We start from the raw sequence: 12,345 nt of genomic DNA, 5'->3' as shown, positions 1-12,345 counted from the left end.
ATGTTTCATGGTTTTCTAGAATTCACCCCCTAAGGGTGCAAATAAGGGGTTGAAAGTTTGTATGGAAAAATCTTTAAATCGCCACCGATTTTTATAAAATTTGAAATTTAGATTCTTAAAAATATTTCATTGAACACATGTTTCATGGGTAATTAGAATTCACCCTTAAATACGCAAGCGAAGCTGCGCGCGTCCGCTAGTTGTATATAAACTAAAGCCTGCCTGTAGATAGATGGATCGGAACCATCGCCTTTCTTCCGGATCTGGTGGATGAGATAAGTTCCACAAGTCTGGTACTACGCCGACTGAGTTAATGTGCGCGTTAGCACCTGTGTGTTGCACCTCCGTTCATGTGCTCCTAAGCACTGTAGCTATAAAGGCTGTCCTTTAAAGCTCCGTTTATGTGCTAATTGCCATCTAGTCCGCTCGACTTATAGATGTGGCCGACCTAGTACGCACCAAGATGTCATTTCAAGACGGAAGCAGGCTGGCTAAAGTTAACCAAGTCCCACCTTTAAGAGCACCCAAAACTGATCTGAACTGACTTCCGGACGGGTAAATTTGATATTTGTCGCCTCGTGTTTGTGTAAGGCAGCAAGTTTACAAGACGTATCAAACCAAGGTTGCGACTTGCCACTAATTGGCAATACAGTGCTAGCAATATGCAGTTCCATACCCTGAAGAACCACATCGGCGACGGCAACATCAGCGGCACAGATACTAGGATCATCAGAAGAGAAACAAACCCCAGGGATAAGATGTGTAAAATGTACGCATCCCATCCCAATGCGTACGTTTTATTCATTTTATGTTGTAGTGCCAAACCCAACGAGTTGCGGGTGTTCTGCGACTGCCGCTCTCTTTAGCCACTCATTCTCTCGAAGTGTCCAAGCCACCGGAACACGTCCTTTATTCTCATCATAGGACATTTCGCGGACGGCCATGCTCACACCTAAATGTTTATTATAATTAAAATAAAACTGATAAATATGGTTTAGAAACCGCACCATTGAACATGAGTAGGGAATATAATTGTGTTATTTAAATAAGATATTTATTAAACTCGAATGTATTTCTATGCAATGTTATAAAAACAATAAAAAAAATTAATCAGATTTCCTAGCTTAGTCTTAGTAACTTAAACATTTATACATTTATAAAAGGTAAAAAATAAAGACGTCGTTTGACTGTCAATTAAAATATCATTGTTATTACTTTCATTATTCATTAGACTCATCAGTATTTATCAGTATCATCAGAAAAGTTAATAATATAACTTTTCTTTTTTATTATTTGGAACCATAAGTAAACTTTGTTCAAGACTGAATATTTTCTTTCTATTATACGAATTACTTTATTATTTTGCTTGATATTATTCTCATATTTATTTAATACTCCATGGTTTTCGTTTTCCCGATTGCTAAGGGAGGGTTACAGTACCAGTCCTGTTGAAGATAAAAAAATGCAAAATACTGATCCGTAATTGGTTAATTACAAAAGCTCATCGACGACGACAGCCTCCTTTTTTGATACGACAAAATCGCTTTCCGGTGTCGTTATAAAGGTTGCATTTTAGAGAAGATATTATTTATTATTTTCTATAATTTTTGCATTTTGTTGAGTGGCGTAAAACAGAAGTTATATAAATAATTTCTAAATTCTTGATCATTACAGTTTGCAAGTATTAAATGAAAATATTTTTGCTAGTATGCTGTGGATGACTGTAAAGTCAATATATTTTATAATAATAAAATAATAATTATAAAGTTATTTAGATTATAATATTATTATATTTTTTTCATTCGTTTAACATTAGAAGCGCCGCCGTCCCATTTTTGACCCAAACGCAACGTTGATTGTATATAACTTTTTTATTTATTAATTTATGTAGATGATTTTTTTTACTATTACCAATTTTACACCTTTATTTAATTAAAAATATAAATAATTTTATAGCAGTCATACTTTTTGAAAAAAAATGAGATTTACCTAGAACTGCCGCTGGGTCATTTTTGTCCCGCCATTATTATTTTATTATTTGAGGGTATAATTTGACATTTTTTCACGCCTCGGGGACGAGGTGGTGGGGAAAGGGCAATGCGGGGCGGAAAAAAATGGAATAGTAGGTTTAGCAGTCAATGCCTAAGTTTTTAGGGTTCTGTAGCTTTTAAGGAAAAAAAATCCTTGTAAGATCATTTTTTTGTCCATCCGTCTGTCTGTGCCTTTATCTCAGAAATGTTGGAGAAATCGAGTTGATATTCATATGAGTATATGAATATGAACTATATGACGATCTACAGTCCCTTGATTTCCTGAAAAAGCGCCTTTAAAAAAGATGTGACCATTTATATAATAAAAAACATGTATTTCGACACTATAAAGGGAATCAAATTAATAAGGTACTTTCAATTAACTTAGAATTATGAAATTTGGCTGATAGCATCTACATGTAAAAGTGGGGTAAAATTGGTGTCAATACTAAATTTTGCCGCTAGTCCAAGTGAGGTACCAGATGAAAGGATGACTAAGCTAGGCTTGAATTTCAGAAAAATGTGGGCAATTCTAGGGTAGGTATAGGGAACCTGGGAACCTAGTGCTATGCACTCCGCTGGCATTTTCCGCCGAATTCTGGAGGCATTACCACGCAATGTTATAAATCATCTGTGATGTATCACTGATGAAGAATATATTCATGCATTACTTGGCCTAATAATAATATTAACTAATTTCAATAACTTATAATTTTGTAAGAGTTATTCAGTTAGTTGTCACGACCTTAGAACGTATTTGAAATATTTGATTCTTTCTTTGTGTTTTATTTTTTGGTACTTTTATGTTTGTTAAAGAATAATAATTGATTATTAAAGATGGTCTACATATTTTACGAATTATTTTAATAATATTTTTTTTTGTATTATACCAACAATCAACATAATAAGTAGAATGGGACAAATTTGTCACGACGGCGGTTCAAGGGGGGGTATCAATCTTCGGCACTTCTAGTGTTAATGTGAAAATCAACTATATCTTTTATAGAATTTAAATTTGCACTTTAATGGTTAAATTTGCTTGTTGTTAATTCAAGTGTTTTAAAATATCAATAAGAGTGTCGTTGCTTAAACAAGTATATTCAATAAATATTTTTAAAGTGTTGACACTTGTTTAATTTTTCTAGTATTTACCTATTTTTAAAAGCTTTTTTTTAAGTTATGCTTAATTTGGGATAATCTACTCGAGTAAATTTTTAGAAAAACTACACCATGTAAATAGCTACAAACGACGACGATTTTTTAAAATTATATACAATTATTTTATGATATTAAAACAAAATTTATTTACAGTAAAACTATCTTTCAATGTATGATAACTTTTTTTTATTATTAGTATAACGCGAAGGATGAAATTTTAAGAAAGATTTATCTTGTTATGCCAAAGAAGTATAACTTGCAACGTGTGTACAATAACAAATACCACAGAAATGTTTTTCATTGATTAAATAAGACTATATAGTAAGTCTGTTTAGAACTTTTTTTTTTTAATGTCAATTAACGAAATTATTGTTTTTTCTTTTTTTATTATTTTAACCTATGTAGCTTACGTCATGTAGTTCGGTACGTTAGTCAGAATTTTCTTGAGAAAATAGATTTAAAAGTGATGATGGAAGAAGATTAAAATTGTCTCGGAAATTAAGTATCTTGGGTTCACTCTGCCATGTTACGCGGGAAAAAGTGTGATGCTCTAAGATTAAATAAAACAACTTTTTAGTTTATTTTCATTTTTATTTTTAAGAAATCTTAAATTTAAAGAAGTCTTAATTAATGGTTTTAACAATAACCTCTAAGTCCGACACCAAAAAAGAAGGGAAATTCAATAAATTTTAAATTTAACTGTTTCTTTTTAAAATAAATAATTATGTATTAAATGTAAAAATGGGTGAATAATGAAAAATATTAATATTAAAGGATCAATTCCTTAAGACAATATTAAAATTGGGCATTTTTTTTAAACATCAACATTTAAATAAGTATGAAAAATATATCTTGACATATTTTATGGTCAATCTTAATAGAATTCGAACTTGGGAATTTTGGGGATTTTTTTATAGAATATGTATAGTAGGAATGAGGAATAAATACATTTACAACTTGTTTATTAGAATTATTTGTTAAATAAAAGCTATCGTATGTTAAAAAGTATTATAATGTTATTATATAATTAACTAGTGGACCCGAACGCGGCTACGCCCGCTTGAACTATACGAATATTTATTAAATATATTATATTATGAAATTATTTTCAGTTTTCAATAGAGAGATGCGTTAAGCAAGCTCATTTTGGGTGACGTTTTCTAACAACAAACTTTGCAAATCGTTGCCTAGCAACGGCGGTTGTTATTAACATGGCGGAATAAATTGTATGTCAAATTAATAAATATTTTAATATATTGGTATATATCGATAATATTACAAATATGAGGAAAAAAGTATCCTATGTTCATCCCGAGACCCTCAAATATCTCTCTATGAGTATTTTATCACAATTAAATTAGCGGTTTGGCCCTGATTGCGTAAAAGACAGAGAGACAGAGTTACTTTCGAATTTATAATATAGGTATGGATAGACGATGAAGCCAGTCGTGGCACAAGAGTGCGACTGTAAACGCGATGGTTGTGAGTTCGATTTCCACTTATGGGAATGAAATATTTTATATTTTAATTTTCTCGATCTGGTAGCAAGACATAGCGCAGCGTTAAGTTCCGCCTTTCAATATGTAAATCTCGATATTACGGCAGAAAGAGCGTCGGCACAGTTAGTTATCTCGGTACAAATAAAAAATACAAACATTTTCATTTACGAGTATACATTAATCTGCCCTCGACTTTTTCTAAGAAAATCTACAAAAATATGTTTCTTGGCCGACTAAACCAAACTAAGGAAATAATAATTGACTCCCTTGTTAGATTCAATGATTCTACCTTCACTTAAATTCATTATTTTCTGTTCAAATGAAATAAATATATTAAACATACGATAGCTAATTTTCAATGAGGGATATAACAATCATGTACATACTCGTATAATCGCATAATAATATTTTAATAACATCTTAAATCTTATTTATTTATACCATTATTATTCATCCATTTTGTCTGGCGGCGTAGGCGCGGGTTCGGTCGGCTGTAGCGTTATAGATGCGGTTTGCTCTGTTGCCTCCTAAACATATAAAAAAGAGAAAATATAAATGACTTGTGTCCAAATAAGCTTGAGTTAAGACTAGACAGAATTGACCTTGTCTCTTAGTAAGGTTTACTCACTAATATACATATAAGTAATATTAAAGTGTCTGTCTATCATTTCAATTTGTCAGTGATTCCGTCCCCTCCTGGACATAACCGGCATAACATGTACTATAGTTAGACATAGCGGCCAACTTGAACTATAATTAATGTCACAGATAGTCTACCCAAGCGACGACCGCTGTATTTGTGGATGTACTCTTGCACTAACATACATCACTAACATATTATCGGACTTAAATCCACAGTTCGTCACTGTTTTGATAAAGCGGGTGTCAAAAATGTCATGTTTAGTTGTGAACTATAATCTACACTACTACATATAATACATATATCGCTGTCTGTGCATGGAAATACGTGAGAAAAACTAATATTAGGGGAATTTCTCTACCTAATAAGACCCAAACCTATGATTTAAATTATTTTGGTCGCTTTGTCTGGCACACTAATCTCAGAAACGGCTTAACAGATTTAAATGCAATTTAAACTATTGTAATTAGGTAACCTTCCTTTAACATTCAGTGCTTGTTTTATTATATTTATTTGATAAATAAATCGCTAGTATTAAATATATTGCCTTGTACCCAACATAAAACTACATTATTTTCACCATTTACCTGTACTTCAGTAGAAGTAATATGTTGGTGTTTCTTGTGCTTCCTCTCGACATGTCCGAAACAATGCTCGCACTCGTCGTCGCTCTCCTCCGAGTCCGACTCGTCGAAACGATGAGGTTTTTCATATATACAGCAACCTTTAAAAGTACAATGTTAACTATTGGGGGAGGCCTATGTCCAGCAGTGGACTTTAAAAGGCTGATGGATGGATGGATGGAACTATTAACGATAGGTAATATGAAGGAGGGATGTCATTTTAAGCTTCACGTTCTATCCCGCATTTAACTGAGTGTTATGGACCTTTTGTTTCGCCATAACTAGCAACGCCATGAAATGTTTATTTTTTTGTTTTGGTAACGAGGCAGCGCGGCGTCAAGTTCTGCTACTTCACACGCAATGCCTCCAGAATTGGGCGGAAAGTGCCTTAATTCGAACCGAGTGTCTTAACAGGAGCATTCCTATCCTGCTAGGTAACATGTGCAGAATACTTTAATACTACAGAAGAAAACAGTGTACAGCTAAAAAAAACAAGAATTCTCTATTTCTTTCGCGTTATTAAATAAATTATGATAAAACCGCTATTGTACGTATATTTTAAATTGTTTTTCCTTTTCATTTCGTTAGTTGTAAGTACAATAAATAGTTATTGTTATACTTACATTTAGATTTCTTCTTGTTCATATTCTCATTGTCCACGGTGTCCTCCGTCCAGACCACCTTCTTCCTCTGCTGCGCGCGCGTCGGTCGCGACAGCGTTATCACGACGCGCTCCGCCGATCCCTGCTTAGTATTTTAATAAGTGTCTGTATATAATTCTTTTGTGCGTGTGTATGTCGCTGAACTCTTCTTGAACGACTGGGTCGATTTAAATAAATAATTATGAATGGGCAAAACTTCCTTAATAAGTTATATCAATATTAATAATAGTATTTTTTGCGAAGAAGTTGTTACAAATTAATTGTTTTATTAAATTGGCTGAAACTTTAGCTTTTAACGTAAGAATATTGTGTTTAAAAGACAACATTATTAAATTACAAAAGTAATTAGGATTAATTAATTAATAATCGCGCAGTTCAAGCGTCCGGAGCAGCTAGCGGGTCGCTAGTATTATAAATCATTACTAGAGGAGCCCACAATTTCGTTTTCGTAAAATGTAAAAACTCGTTAGGTACTATAATTAGGGAAGAAGCCGTATTAGTGGCCCCTTACATTTACCAAGAAACTTGTTTACCAATTTACAGTTTTCTAAACCGCCTAGTTTTGTCTATACGAGTATGTTATCTGAGTCACTTAGTAACGGAAGAGTTTTGTAGTCGTATATAACCTACTACTAATTTAAGACGAGGATTTACGACGATTTATGGAACATTAAAAATACATTTATGTTCGACGAATCAGTCTGATAACTAGTTGATCATGATTTTGCGGACAGTTTTTTTTTGTTTATGAAAATAAAAAAATAAATATGTGACACACAACAATATATAAGAATATAATAATAGAAATAACATTTTTTTATGTACTTAAGAAAATCTAACAAAATTAGGAAATAAAACAGAAATGGAATGTGATTCTGGTGAAGTTTAAGTCGCTTTTATTCCTTAAAAAGTTGATATCTAAACTTTTTAAGGAATAAAAGCTTAGGCCTTTTCCTTTTGTTTATTTCAAATATGCCAATAATTTATGTTTGCTTGTTTGTTCAGAAATGGCTCAACCAATTTAAATGCAGTTTTCACTAATGTATTTTGGCAAGCTTCCTTTAACTTTAAGTGTTTGTTTCATTTAAATCGGTTCATATGTTATTCGAACACGAAAGTAATTTATATTAGTAAATATATAAATAATAGTGTAGTTCAGGCGGGAGAAACCACGAACTTGACGCTAGTCGTGAATAAATTGAATTAAAAAAAACTTATCAATATAAAAGTATAAGACAATACGATGAAACAAATTTTACAATAATCATTGTTTGTTTCTTATTAAATTAAGATAAAAAAATTATCACGGGAGATAAATAAAAGAAAACACTTGTGATGTGTAAATATTTGTTCAGAAAAATATTACATAAAATATTTTTTTAAAATACATACATGTAAAAGTTTTTTTTGGTTCATATCGTATATGCATAGTAAGGTAGATGTAGGGGAGCCAGTATTAAGATAGGACACCCCACGTGCCGCCCAATACTCGTGATATTGAGTAGCGCAACTGAACGCCGCGCTTTGTCTTATTACCAGAACGCAGAAATGAATATAAATAATTTTCCCAAGTGACAACCGGATCCTATACCGCCGTGTTCACAGTCAAAATTACTAACACTATTTAATAATCTTTTTTTCATATAAGCCATTAATTTTAGCTTCATGATAGCCCAAAAAATTTGACAATATATCTTTAGTATGTTCTCCTAACATAGGCGGAGGTGTTCTTGCTTTATTTCCTCCTTCGGAATACATAGTCGGAGGTCCCACCATCCTAATTCTTCCTGCAACCTCATGAGTCAATTCCTTGACTAATTTAATATCCTTCACATGCTCATCATCAAAAACTTCTTTCATAGTATTAACTGGGCCATTGGGAAAAGTTGCATTTTTAAAAGTTGCAGCCCACTCCTTTTTTGTTTTAGTCATTATTATTTCATTTATAATTTTAATAATCTCATCCCGGTGCTTAACTCTGGAAGCATTATCTTTGAATCTTTCATCTTCTATTAAATCTTCTCTATTAATAAGAGTACAAAAATCCACAAATTGAGCATTAGAACCTGTACCAATGACTATATATCCATCTTTAGTTTTAAAGGCTTGGTAGGGAACCAAATTAGCATGTGCCGTACCCCACTTCTGAGCTTCTATGCCACTATTCAAATAGCTATTAGCTATGTTAATCATACTAGATATTTGTGTGGAGAGGAGGTTACAATCTATTTTTTGCCCATGTCCAGTCTTACTTCTATAGTATAGAGCAGTCATGATTGCTCCGAATGCATGTAGACCAGTGGTTACATCAGTTATTGCGACTCCTGCTTTTACAGGATGACCATTTCTCTCACCTGTTGAATTTAAAAACCCACCCATTGCTGCTGCAATGACGTCATACCTTAAAATTAAATAAAAAATATAAAAATTATAGTGAAGGAGGAAGGTGATTTATAAATTGATGTGTACAAAAAATCGTAAAAATTCCTCTACATCAATTCTAATAACAAAAATAACTAGCACAATTATATAACAATTTTGACTTCACTTTGATTTTTCCACCATTAATGTGAAGAAATACTTTAAAAAATGTAAAAATGTATTACATTTGTTACATTGTAAAAATATTTAATTTTATAATAGTAACATACCCAGGTTTTTTAGCATAAGGTCCATTTGGTCCAAAACCAGTTATAGCACAATATATTATTTTAGGATTTATTTTGCTTAACTTATTATAACCAACTTCAAGTTTGTCTAATTTCCCTGGTAGGAAATTTTCTATAACTACATCACATTTTCTTGCAAGATCATATAATATTTGTTTTCCTAAAGAAAGAAATACGTACAATTTTTTGAATTTTTAATAGAGGGTGAAAACAAGACAAAGAATGGAGTAGACTGAAGAATGCCTTTCCCACAGTAGAAAAAAGCAAGAAAACTTTCAAACAGTTTTAGTCTAATCACAGAAGCAAAAATTCAATTTAATATGTATAATTAATAATTTAAAAATAATAAATAACATACCTTCTAAACTTTTTAAATCAATGCAAATACTTTTCTTATTTCTGTTAATAGCTAAAAAATAAACAGAATCATGGGAGCCTTCAATGAAGGGCGGACCCCACTTCCTAGATTCATCTCCATCCAAGCTTTCTATTTTAATAATATTTGCACCTAAATCTCCTAAAGTCATTGTGCAAAAAGGTCCCGCAACTATTCTCGTTAAATCAATAACATTGACATCACTGAGTAAACCATCACATTTAGTGGAATATTTCAGTTTTACACATTGTGGGATCATAAAATAACATTTTGATATATTTAAAAATTTTGTTATAGACCGTTCTAAGACATTCATTGTGAATATCGCAAATATGCCGAGCGTAATGCGGATCGCAGTAGATTGTTTTATTATCGCTTATAAAATATATGTTTGACCGTGTCTTATAGTTAAATAAAGTTCATATCTGATAAGGTTGTTTTTCTATTTACCTCTTGTAGCTGGGGCGGCACTGTTGTCACTGCTGTACTTGTAGAAGCCATATCCTCAGCTCTCAAAATCTTTTGCCTATCGCCCATCAAACTAATTTTATTTACTGCTTTATTCACATTATACTTTCACGCAGTGAAAATTTTACTTAGATCAAGTTTAGTGAAGTAAATAGCACAATTTGCTTTATCACAAGCAGTCTTATTAGCAGAGCGCCGCGGTAATTGCGAAAACTAATATTTTATTTCATAACAAATGTCAAAGACGTCATTGTGACAGTGACTCGAGTGTTAGAGATAGTTAATAAATTTCGTTTTAAAACCAACTAACTAGTTTTAATTAATAATGTTTTTAATAAGTTAAAAAATCTTTTTAATAAGTTCAAAATTGAATTAGATTTTTAAAGGTGTAATAAAAACTTGTATAACATTAGGCAATGTAAATAAACTTTGACGCTCGTTTTTAGTGTTATTCAATTATAATACGTACCGTCTATTATCAAGATTGTCTGTAGCTAAAATAAGTTGATTGATATATTTGACAATTTTGACAATAACATTATACTTTTAAAGTATATTTAGTTTACGTAAAAATAATATATTCAGTTCATCAAATCTAAAAAATATATTCCATCATATAAATTAACATCTCATGAGAAGCTTTTTAATGAATAAAGGTTAAAAGCCGTTAGATAAACAAAAAATTAAATAAAAATATCTTTACTTATACATTAAGCCCAGTCGTGGCGTAGGGGCACAAAATGTGACTGTAAAAACCGACTGGTTGTGGGTTCGTTTCCCACTCGAGGAGATGAAATATTTATTTAAATTTATATTTCCATTTCTTCGCTCTGGTGTCGAGGCAAAAAACGCGGCGTTGAGTTCTGCCACTCAACATGCAATGCCCCAGAATTTGACAGAAAGTGGGGAACGGAGTGTCTTAGCACTAAGTTCCCAGTGCCTACCCTAATAATGACCTCGTAATTGACCAGCGCAAATAATGCCTTGTGCCTGATGAATAAATACTCATTTCTTGACACATTAATTAGAAAATTTCAGGTATATAGAAAGATATAAAAATAAACTTCACTAAAGGTTTTTAAGAGTCATTGTCCGGTCTGATAATACGATGCCATGCCGGGCCCACTATCTAGTGGCTTTATAAAGTTCACTTCCAATATACATATTATGAAACATCATCTATATATATAAAATCGAAAGGTCACTCACTCATCACGAAATCTCAGAAACTTCAAGTGCTAGGAATCTCAAATTTTGCATAGGAGTTACTTATAGGACGTAGGTGCTCGCTAAGACGGGAATTTGCAATATTCGACTTCTAAAAGGTTGTTTTTGGGGTCGAAAGTTTGTATGAAACTTCGTTACTACAAATGCTAGGAGTCTCAAATTTTGCATAGACGTCACTAGGACGTAGTCATGGAGACAGAAATTAATAATAACATAGTTCCCGCGGGTGAAACCGCGAACAGGCCGCTAGTATATAATATATCTATATATATAAAATCGAAAGGTCACTCACTCATCACGAAATCTCAGAAACTACATGTGCTAGGAATCTGAAATTTTGCATAGGAGTTACTTATAGGACATAGGTGCTCGCTAAGAAGGGAATTTGCAATATTCGACTTCTAAGGGGTTGTTTTTGGGATTGAAAGTTTGTATGAAACTTCGTTACTACAAATGCTAGGAGTCTCAAATTTTGCATAACGTCACTAGGACGTAGTCATGGAGACAGAAATTAATAATAACATAGTTCACGCGGGTGAAACCGCGAGCGGGCCGCTAGTATCTAATATATGCCTACCTATATAACATTGCGTAAAGTATGCAGTCTGTAAGATAGTAAAATACCTTTGCAAACAGATTTAGAAATATGATTGGTGAGTCATGACTCCTGATTGTATAAATATGTGAAACCATTCTAGACAAGCGCTTTTTGTTTGCAGATATTATTTACATATAACATAATTATGCCATAAATATTGTGTATTTTAGTTTATTTTAAAAGATAATTAAAATTAAAAAAAGCCGTCGTAGTGGGCGTGGCGGGCACAACACAAGCTTGTGAATAAAACGGCTTTAATCTTAAATATTCATATGATATGAAATAAATATGATTTACATCATACTTAAAAGGGCCGTAATGGATTAAAAATGAGCACTCGTAAACAGATTTAGAGTTTAATATGATTTTATAAATATAACGTCCTCGGCCATCTC

The 12,345-nt window shown here is 32.3% G+C and overlaps 2 protein-coding genes across 3 annotated transcripts; both read right to left on the bottom strand.

Annotated features, from left to right (window-relative positions):
* Positions 1-3,758: 3,758 nt before the first annotated feature.
* On the bottom strand, positions 3,759-10,367 carry LOC146541788 (E3 ubiquitin-protein ligase PPP1R11). 2 transcript variants are annotated; one of them, XM_085192737.1, is made up of 4 exons: positions 10,108-10,367; positions 6,574-6,697; positions 5,915-6,051; positions 3,759-5,214 (listed from the first exon to the last, which is right to left on the bottom strand). In XM_085192737.1, exons 1-4 carry the CDS (start codon positions 10,192-10,194, stop codon positions 5,134-5,136), a joined length of 429 nt encoding a protein of 142 aa, XP_085048863.1. In that variant the 5' UTR covers positions 10,195-10,367; the 3' UTR covers positions 3,759-5,133. The 2 variants fall into 2 exon arrangements, with proteins under 2 accessions (XP_085048863.1, XP_085048872.1); XM_085192746.1 differs by having other exon boundaries at positions 6,574-6,694; positions 10,108-10,366.
* On the bottom strand, positions 7,943-10,101 carry LOC146541789 (succinyl-CoA:glutarate CoA-transferase). The gene is made up of 3 exons (XM_085192699.1): positions 9,640-10,101; positions 9,264-9,441; positions 7,943-9,013 (listed from the first exon to the last, which is right to left on the bottom strand). Exons 1-3 carry the CDS (start codon positions 9,971-9,973, stop codon positions 8,233-8,235), a joined length of 1,293 nt encoding a protein of 430 aa, XP_085048825.1. The 5' UTR covers positions 9,974-10,101; the 3' UTR covers positions 7,943-8,232.
* Positions 10,368-12,345: the final 1,978 nt, after the last annotated feature.

The sequence above is a fragment of the Heliconius melpomene genome, chromosome 1, assembly GCF_056956725.1.
Source record: "Heliconius melpomene rosina isolate 202511_hmr_F chromosome 1, ASM5695672v1, whole genome shotgun sequence".
In the NCBI taxonomy this organism is placed as follows: domain Eukaryota; kingdom Metazoa; phylum Arthropoda; class Insecta; order Lepidoptera; family Nymphalidae; genus Heliconius; species Heliconius melpomene.
Note: the sequence above shows the minus strand (reverse complement) of the source record. Positions and strands in the feature narration are given on the sequence as shown.